At 45.9% G+C, this 27,611-nt stretch overlaps 1 protein-coding gene across 1 annotated transcript; it reads right to left on the reverse strand.

The window, feature by feature from the left end:
• Window positions 1–27,611, reverse strand: LOC135897426 (uncharacterized). Its single transcript, XM_065426039.2, has 4 exons — window positions 27,454–27,611; window positions 5,881–5,948; window positions 3,401–3,888; window positions 1–796 (listed from the first exon to the last, which is right to left on the reverse strand). The coding sequence occupies exons 2-4, from the start codon at window positions 5,933–5,935 to the stop codon at window positions 584–586; spliced, it is 756 nt and encodes a 251-aa protein (XP_065282111.1). The 5' UTR covers window positions 5,936–5,948; window positions 27,454–27,611; the 3' UTR covers window positions 1–583.

Consider the following 27,611-nt stretch of genomic DNA (forward strand, 5'->3'; position numbering starts at 1 on the left):
ATATATATATATATTTATTTATTTATTTATATCAAAAGTCCAGATGCTATATAGAGCGGCGAGACATATGTGCAGCGCAGCGCCATCTATAACGGCGTGGCGGTGCAGTTCGATTGCCGCTTCAATCCATACGTTTACTTCTGGCTGCACTTTGCGTTTTTGTAGTAACTACTGTTCACTGTATTGGGATGAAGCGCAGTATCTGATAGCACGATTTCTTGCGAATGTCGTAAAACTATCGAACACTCTCACAAAGCGCGCGTACAGTCGTTGCTGACGAAATGAATGGTTGGCGCAGGAGCGCGCGCAAACACATTTGTAATGCCCAGCTAAAGTTTACTATAACGGCACAGTAACGTGCGCGCGCGGATATAAAAGACCCTGAACTTGCTATAGTATTAGCTCGGCTTCGTAAGGGAGCGCAGGCATGAGGAGCGCCGTTGCTTATTGTACCTTGCCCCGCGCGTTTCCTTTTTTCGGCTCATCGCGATGCCGGCGCGCACACACACATCGGGCCGTTCTGCGGCGACTGCGCGCACCGTGACCCTCCGCGCCCCCGCTCGTTCCCGTGGCCGCGCACGACCTAGCGCTTGCGGAACTCATTGAGCGAGGTGAGCTTGGTGCCCAGGTCCTTCATGGCCTCGTTGATGGCCATCGCTCCGTCGGTCTCCAGCAGCTGGATGATGCGGCCTTTGTTGGCGTTGACGGCCCAGTTGAGGATGCTGCGCAGCGCCCAGTTGAACAGGACGCTCGCGCCCGTTGCCCGGGTGATGCGGATGTCGCTCAGTCGAGCCACCTGCGCGAACACGCGCTCGCGTCATTGGCATTCGGGCTCGGTGCACGTGCACGCTCGACACGTTCGCGGTGGCCGATTCAACACTTCCAGCGGTGTATGACTCGAAAGCAGACCGTTTAAGGCGCGTCGATAAAGCTAGTTGGGCTACGTTATACGTTTGGCAGAAGCTGTCTCTGTACGATGGGAAATCACGCTCTGCGGGGGGGATTTCCCAGTAAGGAGCCGGTAAACTAGTCCGGCAATAATATTCACAGAGATATATGTTGAGAGAAAGAGAGGAAGAAATCACGCCGAGTTTTCTAAAAACATAATTCAAGGAGATTCTCACAGTGCCTTTTGTCTTTTTCGGGCTCTCTGCAAACGCCTGTATAGGCAGGATCGCGAATCATTAAGTGCATTCTTGAAAAAGAGCGCCTCTGACCGGCCGGCGGAATTTCGGAAGTACATCCGTAAGCGCTCTAATATACGTGGAGAGTGTTTTCGCCTGCTTGACCCTAGAGGAGCAGAAGTTCAAGCAGCTGCGGATTGTTTTGCTGCTTATTTCTCATCCTCATGTAAACTTCAGGTTTAGAAGCTAGTGTCAGTCAGCAGCACACTACGGTTTTTACATCTAGTGCTGTGCTGTTTGATGAAAAGCTCATCAGCGAATGCCTTAAGCGTTAGAAACCTTCCCTATCCTGTGGCCCTGGTGGCAACACCTCCACAGTTCTAATGGCTTACGGCACTATATTTGCCCCAGTATTGACATCTATATTTAATATCTCTTTGAATGCTCCCACTTTCCATCACATGTAGAAAACTGCTGGTGTTTTTCCTGTATTTAAGTCTGAATGTAAAAACGACGTCTCGCATTATATATCGCCCGATTTCTCTTCTCTGTGCCACGTCTAAGATTACTGAACTGCTCTTCACAACATATTGTCGTTTACTGTGAAGAACTCATTGATTCCCAATCAGCATGAATGTCTCACCGGCGTCTCCACCATCACAAATCTCGCAAGTTTCATTACACAGATCTCCGCGCCGGTACTTCAGAGGGGGCAAGTGGAACATTTACTGCTACCTCAGCAAAGCTTTTGATGTAGTCAGCCACTCACTGCTTCTGATCAAGATTACGCACTTTGGTGTTGACTCGTCAATTATCAATCTCTTGCGCAGTTATCTGCTCAAAAAATCATGTTATGTTAACGCCAATGGCCAAACGTTTTCTTTTTACATAGCAACCAGTGGCCTCCCTCAAGGATCAGTATTAGGACCACTCCTTTTTTAAATGTTTATTAATGACGTTCTTTCCGCTATTCGGAATTATTCATTCCTTCTATATGCCGATGACATCAAGGTTTTGAAGGAAATACATACTGTTGATGACTGTCGCATCCTGCAATCTGGCCTGTTTTCTTTTTCTAAATGGTGCAAAGATAATAACCTCACCTTGAATGCTACTATAAGACCAAAGTCATGACTTTCACATGCAAAACAGCAAGCGTTTCTTTTTCTTATTCTGTAGATTATGTACCATTGTGTAAGGTCTTTGAGGTCAATGATCTAGGTGTACTTTTTGATGCAACCTTACACTTTTCAGCTCACACTAAACTTATTGCAATGCGGAGTATGCGCTCTCTTGGCTCTGTTTGCAGACTATTGAGATAATTCAGTTTTCCTACACCATTCCCCAAGTTGTACACAAGTCTGTCTTCCTCAACTCGAATATGCGTCGGTCGTCCGGAATGGCATTTCTAGATCCAACAGTTGCATTATAGATTCGAGTCCAGAAAAACGTTTCTAAGCATATATCATCACCGCTTTGTTAACACGGATACTGGACTTTATTCTAGCACTATTGGATTATTGTCATTGCCCTTTTTTCGCTGCTGACGTAATCGCGCTGACCTCTTGTTACTTTTCAAACTCCTTCACGGTAATAACGTGCTAACTTGGCCTGATTGGTGCACGTTTGAAGAAAACGAGTAACAGCGCTGGACAACGCGACGCGACCGAGACAGAAGCGCTTCGTCTGTCCCAGTCGCGTCGCGTTGTCTAGCGCTGTTATCCGTTTTCTTCATCCTTCACGGTATCCTCACCTGCTTCGAACTCCTCAGTTGCATCACGTTTTGTATTCCGGGCAATGTCACCAGAGACCATAGACCGTTCCATGTTCCTTCCTGTCATCACCAACACGCAACCGTCCACGGAATGCATTCTATATAACGCTTATTTTCTTGGTCTTCATATTTTTCCTAACTCATGCACTGCATTGTTATTTTATGATCTTTGCGTTAGATCGCAGTTTCGCATATTGTTCAACTGCCCTTCTCCTCGTCCTTCCTTTGTATTCACCTTGCGCCTTGCCGTGTGTACGCTCTTCTCTTCAAGATTGTTCTATCATAGTTTTTTCACTTATATTCTCCTGTTGGTTTTTTTCTTATTTATGCGTGCGCCAGCACTCACACCTCATAGTTGTTTCGGGGCACAGTAAATAAATTATTATTATTATTATTATTATTATTATTATTATTATTATTATTATTATTATTATTATTATTATTATTATTATTATTATTATTAATAAACTACTTCGGGAAGTTACGCGCGTTGCAGACATACCTTAAGCTTGCGGAGCGAGGGTGTGCCGTTGTTGTCGACATTGATGTCCATAGAGATGCTGACGTCCTCTACCTTGGCGCTCAGCTTGCCGCCGAACGGTATGAAGAGCCAGCTCCTCTTCCAGTCGGACTCGAGCACCAGGTCCCGCGCGCCGAGGTGCACGAGCACGTCAAACGAGGAGTCGCCGAAGCGGAAAGTGCAGTTGTCGCTGCGGTACACCGAGTTCACGCCATAGAGAAGCGCGTTGGACAGCACGAAGCCGTTGTACTGCAGCGTGCCCAGCGACGCCGGCGATATCTTGGACTGGATGGTCTCGCTCGTCTGCACCTCCTCCAGTATCTGGTCCACAAAGTCGTTGGCGTCGTTGATGTCGTCCTCGCTGTCGTCGCTGGGCTTCGCCGTGGTGGCTGGCGCGGGCGCCGTGTCGCCCGCTGCTGTGGACGCCGACGGCAGGCCGTCCGCCAGGGTCGTCGTGGTGGTCGACTCATCTGGCGAGGGAAGAATCGAGCCGCTTCAGGGGGCGCAGCAGCCGGACAACTTAACCGAGCTGAGCTGTTCAGCCCGAATTGGCCTCACTTTGGGGAAGCTGCATTTACAGTCTAAAGAGTCCTGCCTTGATTTTCATATGCAGGACAGTTAGAGGGAAAACGTGAACGAAAGAGTGTGGCGCGCACAGTAGCGCGCGATTTGTCAAGGGTTTGTCAGCTACAGGAACAGCCATACAGACTCGACAGCCTGACTGTGGCTCCCCGAGGCACCACGCTCATTCTCTCGTTTAATCATTTTACTGCTCCCAACCACCGCGCAGCAGCACTTTTGGACTCTATGCTCTATATAGCGTATTTAGGACTGGTGCGTTAGACGGCTTCTCCGTAAGGAATAACACTCGGTAGATCCACTTCTGCACGTGAGCTTTCAACCTCAACAGATGTGTCATAGAACTCGTTAAAGTTTTTTTGTCTTTCGCTTTGCGATGGATTGCCGAAAGTATGTCTTTGTAACGCTAATGCGAATGGAATCGGGAAACAGCAAGTCGCAACCAGGAACGATGTGCATGTCATGTTTGCAGAAACTTTGCTCAAAATTCGCAGGCTTTGGGTTACTGTTTTGTATACGCTCACAACGTAATTTTGTTCCACTCTCTATGGCTGCTGCACCTCCACGCGACAGACTGTGAGTCGCAATATTCGTACTTCCCGCGATGGCTTAAACAGTGACGTAGAGAAACGGTGTGCAGTTAATAACTGAATGAGCCAGATTGAGCGGAGAAAAAAAAAACATGCATCTTGCGCATGTATCGAACCAACAAACTCGCTTTCAGCCGATCAGCGAGTTTACGGTCACTAACTCCGCCCAGGCACAATCGAGTTGGCAGTCAGTGCTTTGTGTGTGTGTTTGCCACTCGCCTGTCCCATCTTTTGCGCTGTTCCGTTCAAAAATGTTGCTTTATGAACTAGCTCGGATTCATACTTTAGTACCGTTTAGTCGTTCGGAGACGCGCTGCAAGGAGCTATAGCTGTATGCGGAGCCTTTGAACTTCGTTTAAAGAAAAATGAGAAATGATACATTCTATAATGGACACCGTATAGTTTCTGCACAAATCTTTTTTTTTTTTTTGCACACAGAATATGGCTTCAAATTTGGACGGTTTCTATAGACTCCCATTCTTCAAATTTCGCCTGCAATTTGGAACGGGTTCTCACAGCAGCGCATTTGCAGCTTTAGGCGGGTAGAATCTATTTCCTTGAGACATTTCTAGTTTCAAACCTCCGTGTTCAGTTATTTGTGAAAACTGGCTCTGTCTCATAAAATAATGACTGCCCTGTTTCCAGCTCGTAGCCTGCAGGGGGCTGGGTGTTTACGTCCCTTATTCATGGACGTAAGCTGCTCGTGAGAGCCGTGTTTCATTTCATGCCAACTATAGTATACGCTGCTGTCAAACATTTTTTTTTAAATATTGAAGGTGTCAGAATTACTTCTTGCTGTCCAGAGACAAACCTTATGGTCGTAAAAGCTGGAAATTACAGACACGTACGCCTGCGCAGAGGTTAAGAATGACTCTCTGTGCTTTCTTAAAAGTCACAAGAAATTACATTACTTATAACACAGGCGACACGAGCGTTTGTCCTTGTGTAAACAGCGGCGCACCCGCAGTTAGCGGACACAAACCGCCCTGCGTACAAACTAACGCAAATGAAGCGCAAAAGAACGCAAGCAGGCGCGGGGCTTTGTTCGTGCAAGGACGCTTGGGTGTGCTGTTTCAAAAACTCCCTATTGTTCTTTAAGTCATTGTTTCATGAATGTCTAATCTTATTTTACAACTATGTTAACATTCGAGTTGAAACGAGGGTTGAGGAGGGCACTGTGTATAACATAAGCCACTTGTTATCATCACTGGCCATTTTCCTACTCGTTTGTGAATGGTAAGCCAAAGCAGGAAATGCAAGAATGGCTTTAAAGGCTGAAAAACGATGGATTACCTTGGCAGAGACCGCCGGCTACTAGCCAGCTCAGAAGAATCAATCGTAGTATCATGGTTATATGGAATCTGGAATAGAAAGAGGCACCACTTTTTTAGGCATTGGCTCGCTAGTGAGAAAAAAATGAAAGAAAGGGAGCGAGGGCAGTAATGAATAATATTTGGCCAAGGAGCGTGATTTCGCAGTACCATGCACTTAAAATAAACGGCGGTGGATTCCTTTCGTTGTATTATTATTATTATTATTATTATTATTATTATTATTATTATTATTATTATTATTATTATTATCCTTATGCAGACGTATGAACACTCCACAGAGAGAAAGGGAAGCAGGCTGGCCAGTGTCTCCTGAAACGAAAACCACGCCCACTCGCTTGTGTAGGAGAGAAAAAGAAGCGAGAAAGGAGAGGAAGAAACTCCAGAAGACATTGATAAATAGAACTGTTTATGGCGAACAAATACTTCAATGGCAAATTCCAAATCTCCTAAATAACTATTGTGCTATTATATATTAAACAGAAAAACCGACATCCTTCTTTTTTTTTCAGAAAACGCGACAAACTGCTATTTTTGATAAATAAAAGAACTTTTCTTTTTCGAAAATTCTCGATTGATTATTGTAACTTATGTATAACTACTGTATGTATTCCACGCTCCTTTGTTTATAAAGAACAGGGCGTACTATACTGTATTTGGTGGTGCTGACTTTGCATCGTAATATATGTGCTGTGTATGGATTTTCTGTCGTCCTTTTCCTTTTCTTTTTTTTTTTCTGTCACGCTTGTATATTGTGCTAAACTATGTTGGCCAGAAATCGAAACTAATGTGTTGCGTGCATGGCGGCTCCAAGGGCCCACTCAGGTGACAGGCAGTGTCGCCTTTAGCCAAAGAGCCACCTCAATCTGTACTGTGTGGTTTAGATAAACACGAGTTAATCACATCACATCACATTACATCACCAACGTTTTATGAGCACCACAGGCGACGGTCGAGTACCGCTATTGAGAATAAATGTGAGACAGCTTTGTAAGTTGCAGAATGTATCTTACAGAAAGTAAATGAGTTCGAAGGACCGAAAGTGCAGGACCATGTCCTAAAATGCCTGACCGCGCCACGAGTAACACAAGCGTTGGAGGCGGGGAGGAATTCCAATGCTAAACGATCGTCAAACGCGCACCGTGTGCAAGTGCTTGCAATATAGCGCACGCTGTGATCGCCTTTCGCTTCGCGTCAGCCGACCTTCGCGAGGCACTGCTGCAGCCGCATGAGCCAAAAGCTGATGCTCGGTTTCTGTAAACACATCCTTCAGCATTTTTTTCGCCTCATCACTGGTACCATTTATGAGCATGTGCTAGGCTGCTTGAACCAGCCGGTCACCGTGCTCTGGACTGTTCAACCCCAGCATTTTGGAAGCAACATTTCAATGCATCGTGAACGCAAATAATGCTTTAGACTTACCCAAATGACACATTGTGGCTACCAGGATTTCTTCACACATAAGGTATACTTACACCAGGCACTTACGAGGCAATCATTGCTTTATTTTTTTCACGCAGCTCACGGCCCCAAGACTTAGTTGTGCATTATGCATTATCAATATTGCTAACTAAGGTCTGCTCTTCCTCTCCGATTTGTGTTGTTATAAAGTGAATGTCTTGGAAAATTTATGAACAGATGCATGCCCCCCAAGAGAATTGTCGATGTAAATGGGATGCTGTAAAGGTGATTGTGTACTGTGAATTGTGTAAGTATTAAAGAACCCCTGGTGGGGGCAAATTTAAACGGCCGTTCTCCACTATACGATGTCCCTCAGAGTCCAGATGTTGATTTTGGGACATTAAAACCAGTCAATCAATAGAAGTTTGCATTTACCTTAATATGCTAGTGTTGAGGGTTAGGCGAGTTGGTATTTCAATCCAAATCGCACCATTATTAGTCACCGAACACGTGCAAATTATTTGTGCACGTTTTCTGTTACTAATGATGGTGCGGTTCTCTCAAGATGCGACGTTTTGTGACGTGTTTTGACGATATTATCTGATGCTTTCTCGTGGCTATATGATCCGTGCAATCTGCTAATAAAACCAGTTGGAAGTCGGCGCTTTGTTTTTTCTCTTGGCCGCCTCGGCTGTTTCTTCCTTTCTTTGTTGCGCTGCGCCAGTTTGCAAATACATTAATATGGCAATTTAGGTTACAAGCGTCGAGGAAGCATCAAGAATCTTTGAAGCAGTTCTATAGTACTTGGGGTATACATAAACATACGAGAAACGACGAATGAACATTGAGACATAGATAATTGGCGCTGGCTAACAATTAATGACATTTATTGCGTTATAGCTGATGAACAAGTAAGCTCTTACAAGTACTTAGGAATTCATGTCACATTCAGCCTTACCTGGGCAACCCACATTAATAATGTAGGGATCAATGCTAACCGCGCTCTTGGTTACTTAAGGCAACACTTTTTTTAAGACTCCAGACTCTTTGAAATTGTTGCGTTATAAAATACAAATACGCCCGAAATTAGAATATGCTACAGCCGTCTGGGACCCTGGTAACACAAACTTCACACATTATAATTAGTTCAGAATAACGCGGCTGGTTTTATTCTCTCGAATTATAACAGAACTGCCAGCGTAACAGCCATGAAAACTAGCCTTTCTCTTCCATCTTGTGAGCTCCGCGTAAAGTTTTCCGTTTGTCATTATTTCACAAAATATTTCACCATACAACACTGCATGACGAATTCATATTCCACACTACGTATCCCGTCGCATCGATCATTCTTAAAAGGTTCACGTTCCGTCTTGCAGCACAAATACATTTTCCCAGTCGTTCGTACGTCGGACGTCACTAGAGTGGAACCGCCTTCCCGCAAACATTGTATCCATTAGCAATAATTCTTTATTTCGTGATGCCTTAGACAACATTACTTACTAGAATGCGGTTTCATGTACCTGTATACCTTGTATTTTTGTAATAGCTTCTTTATTTCCCCTACTCATTGTATCCCTACCGAATTATTTGTCAAAGTGTATGTATGTTGTATGTTGTATTTTTTTGTGTGTAATTGCTGATATTACCTGTAACCCACTCCCCTCTGTAAAACCTTGAGAGGCCTTGAGGGTATAATAAATGAAATTAAATTAAATGAAAACATGTAATCGTGAACCAGAAGCAAAGCAATAAGCGCAGCAAGCTATTGCCAAGGACAGTTAACGTTAGTTGTTTATTCAAGGAAATTACTCCTTTAGTAGAGCTTACGTGTGCTTCGTCTCTTTTGCGAATGGCGTGCGCATCATATATTTTTCTGGGCAGTTGATCGCTGTATTTTTTTAACAGTTTACAATTTTAACAGATAGGCTTGCATCCACGTGTATTATTTCGTGAGGCCAGATTGCTGATCAAGACGTGCGGAGTGCGTAGGCGTTGTTCTTTAATGATTATCAATGTGGCGCCAATGAACTCTGCACGAACGACGACACATTAGCAACACCGCATGCGCAACTAGCGAAGAACAATTCACGAACCGCGCCGCATACTTGATTATACACGACGGCTTTGAACGCTCCCCGCTATTCACTTCACACTGCGAGTATTCGAAGAAAGGTAGGAGGAAAAGAGACCTTAACAACAAGAAATTTACAGCAACAGTTTCGCTGGTGTGCACTGTAGTTTGTCCGTCTGGAGGAATTCAATGACAGCCTTCAGTTGATCCCGAGATTCTCGAGCTAGAGAACTAACCAACCAGCATCAGCACCCTGTTGTAGCTTTGACTAAAAAGTTAACTCGCTGAAGCGACAAGGCTGAGATATTCCACGTGAGAGCAACCCAATACGAAAATTTTCCGCGGCTTTTTGCTCGGGGGCGACCCGCTTCACGTGAGCGGACTAATGAGCAACGCTTGCGAACGACTTTTCGGCACCACCAAGGTCAAATGCGCGCCCGTCTCGCATGGAACTAACGTTTGTTCTTAAAGCCTGTTTCCGCACGAACGCACCCTTCGTACGTATACGCGTACTCTGCCTTCCTTTTGTATGGGCAGGCTGCAAATGCGACACGCTGTTTATGAATGCACAGGACGCACGGGTCAGGCGCTTATCTCCGGAAGCTCCCCGTGAGGCCATGCCGCTCCGTCGAATGCGGGCTAGGAGCGGGCGGCTCTATTTCATGTGGAATGTCTGAGGTGGCGATACGTCGACCCGATTCGCACGGCATGAGTAATGCTCCTTTGAACTGGAGCGCCCTGAACATGCACTGAAGTTAGCTTCATGCAGGAAGCGCTGTGCGCATACGGTGACAGCAAAACGTCTGAGCTAAGGTGTTGGTTTGGCAAAATTATAAGAGGCCTTCTTACTCACTACTTCGATCACGTAATCACGTAATAACGTGATCACTACTGGTCACGTAGTCGCGCGTAATCGCACTTGCGCAGTTGGTATAAGAATGCAAGAGTAGCTGTGCATGCCTTCAACAAATTTATTGAAGCTGTGTGCATCCCGCAATGTGGCGTACGCGCAAAGTCTTTAGCATTACTCGGAGCGCATACACTGAAAATGTGCTCTCAGAAGCTTCCATTTTCGCAGAGGTCTAGGTGCATTCAATTTACGCTCTGGCCAAGTTTTCGCTTATGCAATGCACCGCACATCTGGCGATGGAAACGCACACACGCGCTCTTGAACAAATCCGTTGCCAAAAACGACCCATAACAAATATCGGTGAAAAACTTGGACGTCGTAACCGGTTGTGCCGGAAAAAAAAGTTGTTGCAGTTTTGTTTACCGATTGCAAATTACATAAGTTTCTGCTGATAACGGCGATAAAGGTTGAACCTTGGCTTGCTGCCCATGCCAACATAGCCGTTACTACATCTGAATGCATGTGCACAGTGTGTGCCATCAAGCATGGATGCGCCATGTGCTCTGAAAGCATCGATACTCATATACAACTGTTGACGTTGGCTTCCTTTTTACATAATCCCCAGCACTTGCTGGATTACATCGATACATGAAAAATAAATACATGAAAGTTGTGAAGAGAACTTCGTCGTGGCAAGTGGGCGACTGTCAGAAGCAACTGTTAGAAACAAAGTCGCAGCAAACTCAGTTCCCAAAATTATGTTCCCTAAAACGTACAGCGACATATTCACCAACTCTAAAACTTCTATTATTGCGGTGAAGCTATCTTTCTTCCTGCCAGAATTGGTTATTCTTAGCAAACTACGGTAGCTTTCTTTGCCGTTCCCCAGTGATTGTTATCGATAAACAAGCACGAATCTTCTTCAAGGGCCGCTTTCTAGTAAATATAGGTGATAAAAACTCACGTCACTAACAATGATCCGATGCGCGCACACCTTTCTTCTGACGGCGACGACACCGATAGAGAATAATTGTCAACATCCGTTAAACTTGGAAACAAAATACAAGGTTAGTCCATGTAAGATGCTGTTGTGCGACGCCACTGACCTCTGCTTGTCTGACGGTGTGTCTTAAGTCTCACACAAGGAGGCGTGTCGTTTTCGGTGGCCCGTTGTCATGGCAATATTGGTTTTGTGCCTACTCGTGTTTTGTCCGTGCGTGGCGTTTACTACTGAAAGGAAAGGTTCTTTCATCGAAACCGCACAGAAGAGAAAGAATCGAAGAGCCCTTCAGCCAACAGTATAGATGCGGTGCAAAAAAGTTGCAACGCAAAGCTATGTATGGTGAAACACGACCCGTGACTAATTATTCATTCCCTGTTAGCGAAATTACAGCTCAGATCATTGGTCATTTAGGTTAGATTAATAAGTTTGTGTCGCCGATGATAGAAAAGAAAGTAACAAGTTGATGTTGGTGTGGAGCAATTTGCCATGGTGCGATATATTTTGTTCAGGTAGAAAACTTGTGGACTCCGGATGAAGTGCAAGTTTCACTCTTGAGCTCTGACCGTAACGCTCAGCACTTGTAACTCGCATTCCTGGCTGTGGCTTGCGGGCCCGATGCATGCACGACCATATATGGAAGCGACTAATGACTAGTATTATTTATACGAAGGAAAAACTTTCTGAATTCGCCCTCTGGGTCACGTTCATTTACGCGCGGCTCTTCTAGTCACGCTGCAGTAACACGTGCACGAAACCATCCTTCTTTAAACACTGATTGATAAACACAGCCATGATTGCTACTCTTGGCGTTTCCCTATAAAAGTCACTTGGTTTTATTCGCGAACTAAAGGAAGCAGTGTTGAAAGGGAACTTGAAGCACATGAGACATCAATGCAGAAGTTCACATATTTCATTCATTGGAAATCACCGGCGATGTTTGTCTGGGCAAACACCGATTTATTTCTGGTGGCGTTAATTTAACGCACAGTGCAATAAACAGTCGATTACTTCAAAGTAAGTGACATTCTCAACTGAATGGAGGTTATTTCGTGCCTCGTTTTTGAAAAAGCTTGTGCATTTTCTTTAAGAAATGACGGGAATATTAAACCTTGCAATGTTCTGCTGGCAGGCAACTTGTAATATAAAATTACAAGATTAGCTTAGCTGTTGTGCCTCTTATACTAGCATTGGGGGACTAAAAAGAAATGCGAACGCCTGAGCGTGCGTTCTAAGAGCATTACCGCGCTCTGTAATTGGGAAACTCAAAAGCTGTGCTTGTGCACAGTATCTTACTCTAGATCCCAGCCATACTATAGGGCCTAGACTTTCGGAACAAGGCAGTTACAGAGCGCTACGGCGCTTTTAGAGCGCAAGTTCGGACGCTTGCATTTCTTTTTAGTTCCCCTGTACTGTCGTGGGATTGCGTGAATGACATTGCCAACACTCACCGAGCGGATAACGAGTCGGGAGGACGACGAAGGGAGGCGCAGTACTGCAGTTTGAATCACTGAAACTGCTGTACAGGAACGAGTCTGACGGGTGCATACAGCGTTGGGCCCTTAATAGACACATAAGAAACACTTTACCTCGCACCGTGTTCGTATTTTTCTGTTGGGCGCTTACAATGCGTGCCTTTGCGCCTTAATTTTCATCATACTGTTCAAAATAGTACAATGAAACGCTTGCGACAATCTTCGCTGCGTGCCCTTGTGTTTCCTTTGCGCCTAACTGCGAGCTCCACTGTATGTCTATACAGCAGCATGTACGTACACAACGGAGCGGAGCTACCAAGTGTTTATGATGTCTGTTGACATACCGCAACGCTGCCTTTACAGCTGGGGAGAGATTAGACAGCAGTTTCTTCTACAACCGAGCTGCAGCTTACCGACGTATACGCCTCCTGCAAAGTGAGCTCATTTATCTCTCTCCCCTTCTTTTTTTTCTTGCAACGGCGTGCTTGACCGACTTTACCGGCGCACGCTTTGCAGTGATTCGGCGCGAGCGACAAATGCAACGTTAGCGTTGTTTCCACTGCGGATGTAAAGTGACATCTAACGACGTGGAGAGAAGACATCTATACAGGTTTCGCACACTGAAATCACAGGACTCAGCGGTGCACCGATCGATCATTATGCAGGTTTGTTCGAATCGGTCTGGCTAGAAACTTAATGCCCTATACTAACGGGACCTTGGATTTTCCAATGGCTTTCGCAACTCACATGTGATCAGTGGCGCAGAGCGCGTTTCTCACAGCGCTCGTTCCCAAGCGCTTTGTACTAGCCGTAATCATGCAGAACAGTGTCAGCGAGACTTGTTTGCCATTGGTTTGGCTACCCATTTTCTACAGGATGTTAGTCACCAAATGGAATACGAAGTATTCGCGCTAAATCGACGCCGCAGCCTAGTACGCGCGTATAGTTCTAAATAGCCTGTTCTCTCGTTATCTTTGCTTAACCTTGAGAAGCCCCGCCAGACGCTGCTGCTGCATTTGCGTTCCCGGCCTTGCTGTTATTAGAGCACCATGAACTTCTACTTCGCTAATCTCTGTTCACCCAACAAACAGTACCGTTCAAGCAACAGTAGCAACATTATCAGTGGAGAAGATGCACGGCGCTGCTGCATTTTCTAATGCTCCATTTCCCTTCATCCGTTTGTCAGTCCATCGATTTCTGTTTTCATCAGCATTTACGACTCGGAAAGCGACGCTGCTCATACTTTGCTTTGTCGCTTAATTGTTACGAGGTATCTGGCTTCACATAAATTTTAGCCTCTTGCTCTGACTTGCTTGGCCGTCGTGTGGAAAACTAGCCGAAAGAGAAAAAAGAATGCAAACAAATTTCCGCAAAGAAAAAGAAAAAGAAGAAGGGAAGGGAGAGGAAGTCAGGAGTAAAACAACTGCAGAAATAGGAAATAAATAATAACAATAGCCGAACCGCTCAAAGAACATTAGAAAAAAACAAGCCGATCCAACGCAGTATTGGAATCTAAATGACACGAAACTTGTTTGAGTTAGTTAGGTAGCAGCAGTAGCGGATGTAGCTGTTAGCTGTCTGCTTCACGAGGGCGAAGACGATGTATGGTCAGTGTCTAGGTGAATTTTGTAAAACTATTATGGGTACCAGGCCGTCGTGGATTACATTGGGCAGATTCATTAGCGCGAGCATCCCTGAGTGGACCGATAATGTCGGTTCTTCCAGTAGGGGCGCAGGTAACAACGGTTAGATATCGAAAATATTCAATTCGTACAGATATCATTGAACCAATAACAACACCTTCTTACAACAAAAACGACGCAACACACCAAGAAAGGCCTTTCGCCTGTCTTTCTTGGTGTGTTGCGTCATTTTCGCTGTAAGAAACATGCACCAACTAGCCCAACAAAAAGTGTTATTAATAATAACAACATGCACAGAATTTCAGTGCCTAAAATTTCCGTGCAAAATTCAGTGGTGTCCGTCAAGACAATCGGAAGTAGGGATCACCAGATTACGCTGCCGTGTCCCCCCTTTAAACCCATATTTACAGAGGACTCGTCTGACGTTATCGCCTCTGTGTCCACACTGCCAAGAAACAGAATCCCTAGATCACTATTTTTTTCTTATGTAGCCGATACAAATTATTAGTAAAAAGACTTCTAGAAATTCTGCGTGCTGGGTAAATTAGGGTTAATCTGATCATCAGAAATAATACTATCTTTAGGTGCGTCACGTGTGGATTTTAGCCATCAGGGACGTGTTTGATGCCGTTTGCGGTTACATACAATCAACTAAACGAATAAGTTTTTGAATGTTCTTTTCTTTTCTCTTTTTTTGTTTGTTTTGTGCGGTTTTTTTTTTAATCGTATATGTAATACTTCAAAGCATTAAGTAAAAGTTCAAGCACACAATCCTTGGCCAATCCCCCAGTATGGGTACCATCCATAGTATGAGGCCATCATCATCGTCTAGTGAAGAATGTTGATAGAAAGTGTGTGCACAGTACGACACATGTCTAAATACGTTTAAGGATTCATACCCCTTATGTCGCAGTGGCACATCCGTTATGGGGGATCGGCCACGAATGGGCACGTACCCAGTTGCACGTACCCATGCCGAAATTGTCTGTTCGGGCACATATATCTAATGGCTCAAGTTGTCTGCTAGGCCACGCAGCAGCCAGCAGCAAGGTGACTATACGGTCACGTACCCAGTGGTCCAAGTTGTCTATATATATGCACAAATATATCCGGCATGGAAACGCGCCAAATCCCGGGTAAGAGGAAAAGAAAGCTTCGCTTTGAATAAGTGCACGATCCGTAAGGTAGGCGTATACGCAGCACATCGATGTCATTCTGGCAATATTCCTGACGTTTGATTGTACTCAACTTTCAGGTGCTCCGCTGTAGGCGATTTCTTTGTGTTTGGAGCATAACTCCTTTCGGACCCTCAAACTTAAAGAAAGAAAGGAAGCAGGTAAAACGAGTTTGCCCTCACATTCTCTTTGCTGAAACGGATCGTGCACCGACATTTCCGAGAATGAAGTACCAGATCGTTACGACGGGGCAGCTGCCTAGGGCTTTAAAGCAGGCTTACATAATGAACGCCTATACGTTTCCTTCTTTGCGCCAGCTGGCATAGTCGGCGTTTTCTGTGCTCTTGCTACTCGAAATGAAAGTGCAAGGCTTCGCTAACGCTGTATTAGACAGTACCGGATGGAGTTGTGAATCGGTTATGAGGTCCAAACGCAGCTCTGCGCTACCAACGGGAAATCGCCTCGTGTGAGTAACTGTGCTAGAAAGTAGGGCATATACACTGCTGCCCACTGCATGTAACCTCGCAGCGGAACGCCGGATTTCGAATTCTTCTCTTCGAGAACGAAACATTCAGGCGTGGAAATGTATTATCTTTTTTGTTACGGACGATCCGTAAAAGAAGTAGTTTTCACACTCAGATTCGTCTGGCCGTTTGCCCCCGTCTGCCCCATTCATTCAATCACTCCGAAAGCGTATACTCTCCATATAACATTACAAAAATAATAATATAACGGTGCTTTTTGTTGCACGGAGAGACGAGTTCCTTCCATTTTACTTTTTTTTTTCTGGCGATGTTTAGAATGTTTGTGGGCTGAGTGCGTGGTTCAAAAGCGTCAAGCGCGACGCTCGGAACCATTCAGAGTGCAAATGTAATTGGCGATCTTGACGCTGCGCTTCGGTGTCACGGTATCCTCATTTCTAGGGAACACTGTCACGGTGTGTTTAACTAGCCTGCTTACTTACTTGATGCAGGGAGAGTATAAGCGCCTACCCGCGCCTTGTTTACCGAGATATAGCACCAGCCGGTAGGACTCGCTTTTCTTCTTTCCCGGCGTTCTCAAGCCATGCCGCACAGCTTATAAGTAAAAAATTTCGCCGCTCTGAGACAGATTAACAAATGCTTCTGCGCTTACGGAGTAAAACTGGTTCGCCGTCTTTGATCAAAACAAAACATCGCTTAAGAAAAAATTGCGAATCTGTGTGCCGCCCTTTTGTGAACAAGAAAGGGCTCAAATGCTTGGCGATTGAAAAAGTTTCTTCTAATTTTATCCAGTTAATACGTAGATGCAGATGGGAGAAGAACATATTATTATTATTTCTTTTGAAAACATATATGCATTTGACAGGAAAGGGAAAGCGAGGAGCAGGATGGCAACTGCCACCGGAAGGGGCACAACGCCTAGCCTACTCTTCAGAAATGAGGTGACAGGAACACAGAAATGGAAGATAGGAAGGGGGGAAGGAAAGAGGAAAGAAAGAGCAACAGGACAAATCAAAAAAAATTAAGTAGAACACACTGTACAGATCACACACAGTAGGGCCGGTCGCTGAAGGTCACGCAGTTACAGAATGGTAAATAGAAGAAATAGTATCGATGCTACAAACTTGAACCTAAGTTAGTTAACTCTAGAAAAATAAGTAGGGTGCGATGAGCCTGATCACGTCGAGACTCACAACCACTGCGGTACGAAAATCCGTCGAGTGTCGTACACCGCAGGCCAAAGAGATGAGTCTCTCACTAGCGACATGCGCTTCGCACTCAAAGCAGGACACTCATATATCAGGTGCTGAAGTGTCTCGCAGCAGCCGCAAGAAGTACGCGATGGGCTGGCCACACGTCCTTGTCTGTATAAACGTTCGCGCATGTTCACGCAGCCAACCCTCAGCTTGAGTGTAGTTGCGCACTAGCGCGACGAGGAGAGCCTCGACCGCGAACACATACATACATACATACATACATACATACATACATACATACATACATACATACATACATACATACATACATACATACATACATACATACATACATACATACATACATACATACATACATACATACATACATACATACATACATACATACATACATACATACATACATACATACATACATACATACATACATACATCTCTAGCAGTAGATGCAGCCATATAACACTGCCGATTAAGATAGAAGTTACATGTTTTGATGTTGACCAGATAACTGTGCTATTTCTCTTGAAATAATAGCAGCACGGAAATCATGTATAGGCGCGTGCAAAAGTGGGAATAACTCCATTGGTGCACACGTATGGTAGACAAAAGAGCTGACACAGCAGTAAAGCGCTGACTGCACTTGGAAGAAATCGACTGCCCTGTCATGAAGTTCGTATACGAGACAAAAACGTCCGAGTGAATGGACGAGAAAACATGGCTTATTCCGAAACGTGTGGGGCGTTTCTTGAACCTTTAGTGCGCGGTTTTATTCCCCTGCCATGGCGGCAGCATACCGATGGGGGCGGAATACAAGATGCGAGATCTCAGTGCACATCAAATAACGCCAGGTGGTATCGTAGCTCAAGAACAGCTTCGGAAAGACTCCATCAATCTATCAAAGTTTTCTTCATCTTAAAACTTTTTGTGCGCAAACAAACAGGGACGAAGAATAGGGGCAACATAAGGACGAGCGCTTACCACATATTCTATTCCGCTTTCTACTTGTCCGAACTATGGCTTAAACAACCCAGCAGTTCTGGTAAGCGCTCGTCCTTGTGTTGCCCCTATTCTTCGTCCCTGTTTGCGCACAAAAAGTTTTAAGATGAATCTGTTCCAACTAGGCCGACTCGCTGTTATGCTAAAGTTTTCTTCTTTTTTGATGACAAAAAAAACATTGTTAATTAACGACTAAATGTCTTGCACCATAGCATTTCTTACAAAAATTGCTTGCACATTCCACTACATATTTCGGAAAAAGGGACATATATGTTGATTTGATCAAAATTTTGATGAGTTAGTTCGGCCGGAGGCCTGGCATGCGCTGACCATAATGCTTACAGTGAAAAATGAGATGACACACATCGCGAACACGCACAAGTAATGGGCACAAACGAGCTCATACACGCACACACATGCACTAGCATGCTATTAAGCCTTGTTGTGCTAGGGAGCGAGAGAACAAAAAATTAAGGAAAGGCATGGAGGTTAACTAGACAGACGCCTGGTTGGTTATCCTGCGCGAGCGAAGGTGGATAGAAAGAAGAAAAAGGGCAAAATAACGTAGAAGATTCGTTGTCGAGGAAGGCCGGAAGCATCTTCGTGGCTCACAAGTGAAAAGGGAAAGATGTTTGTTGAGACTTTGTTTCAACACAATGTGGCTAAATGAGCGAGCGAGGCAGCTAATGGACTTCATTGGGCTGATTTGTTCGCGTTGTATAGCTGTTGTGCAAGCGAGGCTGACGCATCTGCGACGTTGTCACTTCGGCTTCCTGCGCACTCCATTGCTTGCGTTTCTTCAAGCACCATATATGTCTTCGCGTAGTGGACGGTAGACAGAGCGCAGAAAGTAAACAGCGGGTATACATACCGTGCACGAGGGACCTGTACCGGATGCAGCGCGGTTGTAAAAAAAAAATCCCCGGCTTTCTCGCTTATATTACTGCCGTAGAAAGCAATGTATCTGCGAAGGTTTCACTTCTCTATCGCACAGGATAAGAAGAAAACGCAGGTTATTGCGAACCCCCGCTGCTGGCTGCATGCACTCTTAGCTCCAAATTGCTCCGAAATGAAGTCATGCCCCTTGCTCAGCCGTTCCGCAAGCCGCCACTTCTACCGGGAGAAACGTCGGCGCGGTTTCTTGGAAATCATGTCCTCACATCATCCGCTCGCCCTCATTGAGAACTAGGTCGCAAGGCAGAGAGCGACAACGAGCCTCGAAACGCAGTTCGGTGTTACCGGATGCCCAACTGCACAGATGAAACGTGTCATTCATGTCCGTGATAAAAAAAAATAAACATGTCGTGTGCCGCCGCTGTTGTGTCCACTTCGACCGTTACTGAACGCCGTAATTGTCTGCTGCTGTCATCAAAGACTATCAAATCGCCATGTCGGTGGCTTAGTCGTTCGGCTTCTCATACCAGAGTGCAGTCTAGACCTATGACCGCGTAAGCCGCTTTTAGCGGGGCAGGAAACAAATAACACGCCCCGTTACAAGTTTTCGTAAAACACTCCCATGAAGGTCAACATCGATCCGTATTAGTCCCGATCTACCTTTCCCTCACATGCCCTCCCCCAGCAATCGTGCCAATTTTCGGTACGGTTCTTGCGTTATATATAAGAGGATGGGGAGGATGAAAGAGTGCTGCGTTGACGAACTTGAGAAAAGAAAAAAAGAAAAGAGGAGCGAACAATTTTTGGCCGCTCTCCGCCGACGGGCCTCCCTGGCGCGTTGCGTAGCCGCTGCCGAGGGAGGAGGTCGCGTTGCCGGAACGGAAGGGGCTACGTGCGCCGAATGCAGCGCACCGAGCCTGGCGCTACCGGGCGTGCACGGCGTGCCGTCCGGCGCCTTGTGCGCACTGGGCAGGCGCGCTGCCATGCACTGCGCACCTGTGGCGGAACCTACGCCTCCGGGCGTCTTCCGTCAAAGTGGGGCCTGCCTTCGTATACCTGAGCCGAACGCCCACCGACTGAGACGAAGTTCTCGCTTAGAGGTTGCAAACACATGCAGGTGCCTTGTTCGGTTATTAAACCAGCTTTTTGCTCGACTCATTACATGGGCGGCCCGAGGCTGGGTGAACTACCAGGGTGAAGCACGATCTGAGCCGTAGTTCTCTCACCACTTTTGGTCCTTGAATGATCGGACACGCATGCGGTGTTCGCGGATACCTCTAGCGCAGATTAAGCTAACAAAGTAAATGTTCAACCTTTACATCGAGGTTATATATGCCACCGTGTGCTTCGCCAGTAGCTTGAAAATCTACCCTGTGAACTATCATAAAAGGGAGAGAGAACTAAACAAAAATAGGGTGCAGACTCGTGCAATAGTGCACACCTCTTTTTTTTTTTGCTATACTAAAATAAAATTACTGCGGATATAATCGCTATGTCATTCTTTCATTTTTTTCCGCCAAGATTTGTGCGCCACAGTAAAGCCGATTTTATTCCACACTACCATGTAGAATCGTGTGGTCTGAAGGGGTAAGTTATGTCGTACATCTGTGATTGAACTTTAAACGGGGCTTTGTGTGTGTTGTTCAAGTGGTATAGTGGGTGCGATACACACGAGAGGCAATGAGCCTATTCATATGTGTGAGCGTCTCTTTTCCCGATCTACGGGCGCGTCGTCCAACTCGGATGAGCTTGTGCGGAGCGCGCCAGAGAGCTATAGCTGCTCAGGCTTGGCGCATCATCTTGCGAGTATGTTCACACAGACTGCTTGTTTATTAGTTTTCTTACAACGCTTTCCTTTTTCTCATATATGCATCACCCCTCCTCCCAAACCTAAGGTATAGCCAACCGGGCAAGACCTTGAGAAACCTCCCTGCCTTTCCCCCTCCGTCTCTCTCGTGTCACCTATGATGAACAAAATCTACGTGCGAAGCTTTGCATGGGCGATGATGAATATCTTTAGCGCCAGAGTGCTTTCCACTGGCGCGATCTTTATTCACGAGATCGCCAGATCATATTCCTCCCTGGCAGCTTTGGCGGTCGTTCTCTCTCTCCGTTTCCGTCACACTTCAGCAGCCGCGGGGGCTTTCTACGCGCCTCTAACTTGGTTTGGTCAGGCGATGCTGTACTCGGAAAGGTCGTATGAGGTAACTCCGGGCGCTATGTGGCAACGAACAGGGTAAAACCTTTATGAAATCTGAAGGGACTCTGCGCTTGTTCTTGTTGTTTTCGAATGTGCATTTGTTTTCAAATAAGATCTGGTGACGAACTCGCTTCAAAGCGTCACGTAGTTTTGAATGCCGATAATATCACACCATACATCTTCGAATCCATACTAGTCTCTACTTTGTTATAACTTGACCGTGAGTTTTACTCTCCATTTTTTTTTTTACTCCCGGAGTTAAAGAAGGAACCTGTTGTCCTGGTACAAGGAAGAAGGCACTAAGTGTATTAGGGCCCTATTTAGTAGCCTAATTCAGCTCACCAGACATTAGCTCGCTCGGACTGAATGGCGCTGCGATCCGGCAACGCGTCGTGTTACAGGAAAGCAAGGAGTGGCCACGAGTTCTCATATGCCTGCGAATGTTGGCCTGAAACCAGCTGCAATTCCTTCTCATTATTAAAATGCATAGGATTCTCTTTCTTTTGAATGTTGATATTTTGTTCATACGTTTCTCTCTCTCTCTCTCTTTCATTCGAGGAGAAAATAAACCGCGACAAAAAAATCAGAAGATCGTCAGCTTTTTGACAAACTCTTGCCTCGAGAAAGAAGCAAGAGGACGGGCGCAACTTCTGCGCAATGCGGCTGAGTGCTCCGCGATAACGTTACGGGAGTCATTTCGGCATGACGCAATAAAGCACCCTCGCGCTGTTAGTAGCGAGGCGCGTCCGCTGCTGCCGTAAATTAGCCGGACAGAGACTGAATAAAGAGAGAAGTGACCGTGTGGCTGTAGGACTGGCGTTACTTTGTGCTGCGGAGAGATAACACATCGGAACCGCCGTTTACGCGAGAACATCGTGTTTCCTGCAGTAAACGTTGCCGCCTCGGTATAGCGATTGCCTCGATGATAAGTATGCCACGATATAGGCGGCTGAAGATATATATATATATATATATATATATAAACATTTACGGCGACAAGGGGAATCTTGACCTCACCGAAGGAAACATCTGAACTATTGCGTCGCCGCCGAGGTTTTGCTCCAGACGGTGCTGGCGCGACTGAAGTGTGCGTGACCGGTTTGGCGAGTGCCTCACCGGTTGCCAAACCGGGGTAGTTTTCACGGGTGCGTCCGGTTTTTTGGATATATTTCCGCCAATTTTTGGAGGCCCTTGTCGTTCGTGCCCTGCCTGAGACACAGAGACCCACGGGTGACCCGCACGAAGTCGCCTCCATTCCACCTTCACGGTTTTTTTTATCGTTTTTTTTTTTTTCTCCTCTTCCGATGCACTCCTATCCCCTTACGGCCAATGCCAAGAAAATACGGCAGGTCGCCTCCCGTGGTGCCATTACTGCAGTGCCGTTAGCGTCTGATACAGAAGTGCATTCCAGCTTTGTAACCTAATGGCTCGATTCGTTGTTGTTTTTTCTGCCTGCGCAGAGTAGGTCTTCAGTGCTGAGAGATGTGTCGACGTGTAAATTCCGTATCTTTTTGTTTAAGTCGAGTGCTACTTAGAATCAAATCGAATAAAATGTTTATTTCGACACAAATAAATATACGCAAGTAATTTCCAGTGCGCATAAGCCTTGAGGCGTGTGTGCGTGGCAATTACACAGAAGCTTGTGAACAGTTTTACAACTGGATCAAAAGTTAATGCGTAAGTAATCGTCCGAGTAAACGTGAATCACGCATAAAACAAAGTAATTAAAATCATTAAAAAAACGTATCAGTATCAGGCAAGTACACAGGAAAAAGAAGAAAATATTCAAAATTTCAACAGTCCTGATAATAAAAAGAGGGTTAAAAAAAGTGTAGATGCACTGCTTGATAACAGCGTACAGCTAAGTAATAGCGTTTAGTGGGCACATATATCGCTTCTTTCCACGTCATTTTAAATGTACAAATGCTTAATGAACGACCTGATGAAATTCCAAATTTAAGTGAACTGGCAGAAAACCTAGTTTGCAAGTTATTGAAGTAAAATGGAATATAAAAAGCACGGCTTCTCCTTCCACATTTTGTGAACACATGTGGGAGTTTGCAATTTTCTGTATGTCTCAATTGTCACTGTTTAATATTTTCAACTTTGAAGGTAGTGGAGTAGTGGTATTTAATTATATCATCGAATACAATTAATCTGTGTACGTCAAGCATGCTGAAGCGGTTCGTAATGTGTAATGGGTCGTCTCCACAGTGTGTTCCATATGCTATGAGAACCGCTATCTTACGTAGAATTCAATTTAATGAGTTGAACTTGGAAGCAGATGCAGGACCGTAAACTGTTAATCCATGCCTAATAACAGATTCTCGCAACGCTTTATAAAAGGCCTTTTTCAGGGATACACCACAAGTATATCTTGGATTATGCATGTAAGCACAAACTAACCTTACGCGCTTTGCTACATATTCAGTAGGGGTATTCCAGGATAAATATATGGGTATTCCGGGTAATTGTGCTTACTTCTCCGCAAATAAGGGCCATTACCGTTTCCTATAGCTGCCATTTGCGCAATAGACGTACGCACACATATACACCTCAAGGACAGCGCTCTTGAAGACTCAGAAGTGAGCGCTCGGATGCACACGACTTCACGCGGAGTTGATCGCGGTCACTGTGCTAGCATCACGGCAATCGCTGGGCAACGCGATCGTGCCATGGCTCGAATATGAACAATGAGGGCTGCCGTGTTTGGTAAGCAACTTGAATTTTCGCTGCTGAATATGCTCGCGCTATTTTTCACGTAATGCGAGGGGAAATTTTTGATAGGCGGTTTCAGAGAGCGATCGTTTTGCTCCAAATAACAGGCTGTCTACGACCGGCAAAACAAAGTGAGAGAAACAGCGAGAGAGGTAGAGTTTAATGAAAGTTGAAGACGTCAGCTCTGTCACATGCAGGGCTCACTACTTTTGATTACAGCGACCCAAATGGTGCAAAAACGGCACGAGGAAAAGTAAACGAAAATTAAGTAATGAAAAAGCAGAAATAAATCGAGCACAGATATACAAAGCTAGAGTAGTTTCTATAAGTCCTGACGGGCTAGGTTAAGCAGCTGCTGCTTCATCGTGGTTCGCATTGTGTCCCTGTCTATTGCTGTCTCAGCGACTTGTAAAATTATTTCTGCACGTATCTGAAATGTCTTTGACGCTAAAATCGCGGTGGTTTTGCGCCTGCAATGACGCAGAACATGATAATTGCGAATGCGTAAGCTAACGGTAATGGTATAACCTAACGCTCATGGTATTTGTGTCTGCCTAAATGTGCAAAGTGGTTGAAAACAACGCCACACTGCTGGTTAATTCTTTTTTTTTTTCGTTAGAGTGACTAAATCATTGAAGTAGCTAAAAGAGGCACTCGCCAGCAACGCCCGCACTACTGCAAACCAACGGTGTTATTATGACACGTCGTTTGAGCCACTTTGCTCCGCAAGACATACCGAACGTGTATGCAAGCTACGCCGCATTACTGGTCAGGCCTGTCGCATATGAAATACATTGAACCAGGCAGATCAACGTTTATATAGCCAGACATTACATGCGCTAGGATCGCGCGCTCCGGCTCTAACAAAGCCTGCGGCACTGCAAAAGATGAACGAAGGCCTCCTTGAGTAGAGAAACTATGTCTTGACAAAATAAAGAAATAACAAAAGAAAGAAAGAAAGAAACGAGGCTTGCACAGCCACCACTTGTGATTCGGGTCTCGTAACTCACCCGCCGTAGCACTGCCTCCACATTCGACGCAATACACGAGCGCTGTTGGCTGCCGACGTGGGGAGGTGGCAGCCCGACTTTATACAGCGGCCACGGGGCCCATTTCGCGCGCTACCGGCACCCCTGCAGTGGCAGCGAATTGGCGGAAAGTGCGCTCCACTGCGCGCCACACGTCGTCAGCGCTGAGTTTGCGCGCTCCGGAAATTTGCGCCCATGAACTTCGACGCTTCGTCCTCGTACTCTCTCTCTCTTTCTTTTTGATGCCCCCCTTCCTTGCCGTTGGATGCACACGAAAAAAAAAATGCTGTTAGCTTGTTTTGCTATACAGCGATGACGTGAAGGAATGCCTGTTATTCTATACGATGTAAACGCACGATATTGGTGGAGTCGCGCCTAGCTGGTGACCATTTCGCCGCACAAGCGAAAATGCGCGTAACTTGGTGGTGAGTGCGCTACACGTAGCTGCTAGATGCGCGAGCTACCCTTTTAGAACAACACGAGGCGCGGACAAACGGCTATCTCGAAGCGTTGGCCGTCGACTTGTTGCCTTTAACGTTTGGCACCCTCGACTTGAGGTTTCGTGAAACTCCAGTTGCGTGCACTTCTTTATTCTTTCCGCGAATGAGCGGTAATTTGCTAAACACGCCGACATTTGTTATTTTTCTGCTCACGTCCCGAAAGCAGAGAGTCGCATTTTAGTTTATTTATTTATTTATTTAATGCAGGTTACATTTCCATGGACGTGTATCTTTCGCGTGCATTAACGGCCACTTCGTTATTTGTTTCGTTTTTGTTTGTTTTCCGTTGCTAGAGAAGCATGCACACCGCTTTGCCTCTAATGCTCCGTATTGTAGCGATAAAAGGTCAGCTGTTATTCTTTAAGTAAAGCCTTCTTTTACAATTTTTGCTTCAAGCAAATACTTCCCCCCCTCTCTCATCTTAATAATAGTATAAACAAGGCAGACACTTAAGTGCTCGAAGAGATAAACATTAAGCAGCCATGTTTGTGTATCGCAGCACGTACTAACGTCTTTGGGAGGCTTTTTAATACGTTTCCGAGCTGATAGAGAAAGTTTTGTTTTTTGAACGTTTACGCACTCGAGTCTGTGCGAGCTGTGAATACGCGATTCGTTGGCTCTCCACTGAGCGACCGGTGCCCGTTATAGCCTTACAGCGCTCACGGCCGGTCTCTGACGGAGGGCGTTGCTGACTTGCACGACGTGCCAGGTTTGGCTTGGAACCGCTCCAGGCAGTCTGCGACTATCACTCAAGCTTCAGCTAATATCTCATTCACCATGCACCGCACGAAGATGAGTCATCCAGCATCGTTATTATAAACATGCCTTTCTGATCCCAAGTACCCACCTAACCTCCGGGTAACAGTATTATAGTGTGCGCGCATCAGTGTTTGCGTCTCGAACGGCCGTGCTCTTTACTCAAGCCAAGAGACAAGACCGTTATCGAATGGTGGCGAAATCATCGAACGCAAGAACAAACACATCGAGAGAGAGAAACGATTATTGGTTAAAACGCACGCAATTCGTACGGGAAGTATATTCAATTGTGATCTAGTAAGTTATTACGAGAACACACTAAAATTTACTTCCCGTAATATACACTTCTACAGATGTACCGTTGCATAATCTTAGTTAATTGGAAGAGGGAGGGGGGTGATATGTGCCGCAATTAATTAATTCATTCTCGGTATTTCAACTGAACCTCACACGCAATGGCCCTGAAATGCTGGAACGTTCGGGATATGCTAATGCATGCAGTGTGGGCGTCGGCAGTGTCTTTTCGTCATACGAAAATATTCTCTACAATGAATGGAACAAGTACAATATAGCTAGGCACAACAGTGTAGAATGAATTAGCTGGCACATTGACCTCGAGCCTGCGATAGAGAAAAACCTACAAATAGTCCATTGACTCGCGCGGCTTTTCTAAGAAAATGCTCAAAACAGCAGGGCATTGAGGCCAGCAATTAAGGTATTCATCCATTTACAAGTGCGCGCGACGAAATTTAATTCACAGCGACCGCCCAGTCGCGCGCGAGGTGTCTCCTCTGTCCCCTCGTGCAAGCTGCGCAAAGCGTGCGTGCCGAGCGGAGAAGAGACATTCAAGGCGAAAGCAAGCGACGCGCTCGCGAAGAACGAACGCATCGCGCAACATCTCTGTCACGCGACACTCGCTGCTGCGATTCGCCGACAGCCTTTATCGAAGGGTTCTGACGAGAGAACAACCGTAGAACTGTTCACGAGACGGAGCGTTCTGATCTTTCTCGTTCCCGCGCGCAGCGGCAGTGACTTGCCATCGCGCTGTGGCTCGGCGACAACCGAGCCAGCCCGAATCGGAAGCACGCTCTACAGGGCGCTGCGGACGGTCCGCCGTGCCGTGGCTCACCTGTGGGGCGCCGGCGGTGGCGGGACGATGTCGTGCGGCGTCGGCGGCGGCGGCAGCGCGGAGTCCCGGCGGGGAGCGTTCCGGCGCGCGCGCGTGGTGGGAGCCTTTCGCCGGTACACTGACCCAGCGAAGCGCGCGCCGATCAAAACGAAACTGGT

The sequence above is a fragment of the Dermacentor albipictus genome, chromosome 1 (assembly GCF_038994185.2).
Source record: "Dermacentor albipictus isolate Rhodes 1998 colony chromosome 1, USDA_Dalb.pri_finalv2, whole genome shotgun sequence".
Classification (NCBI taxonomy): domain Eukaryota; kingdom Metazoa; phylum Arthropoda; class Arachnida; order Ixodida; family Ixodidae; genus Dermacentor; species Dermacentor albipictus.

Coding starts and splice junctions, on each gene's coding strand:
- LOC135897426 (XM_065426039.2), bottom strand. CDS start 5,935: ATGATACTACGATTGATTCTTCTGAGCTGGCTAGTAGCCGGCGGTCTC. Junction 3,889..5,880: donor AGCCGGCGGTCTCTGCCAAG/GTAATCCATCGT, acceptor TTCCCTCGCCAG/ATGAGTCGACCACCACGACG. Junction 797..3,400: donor CCTCGCTCCGCAAGCTTAAG/GTATGTCTGCAA, acceptor GTGTTCGCGCAG/GTGGCTCGACTGAGCGACAT.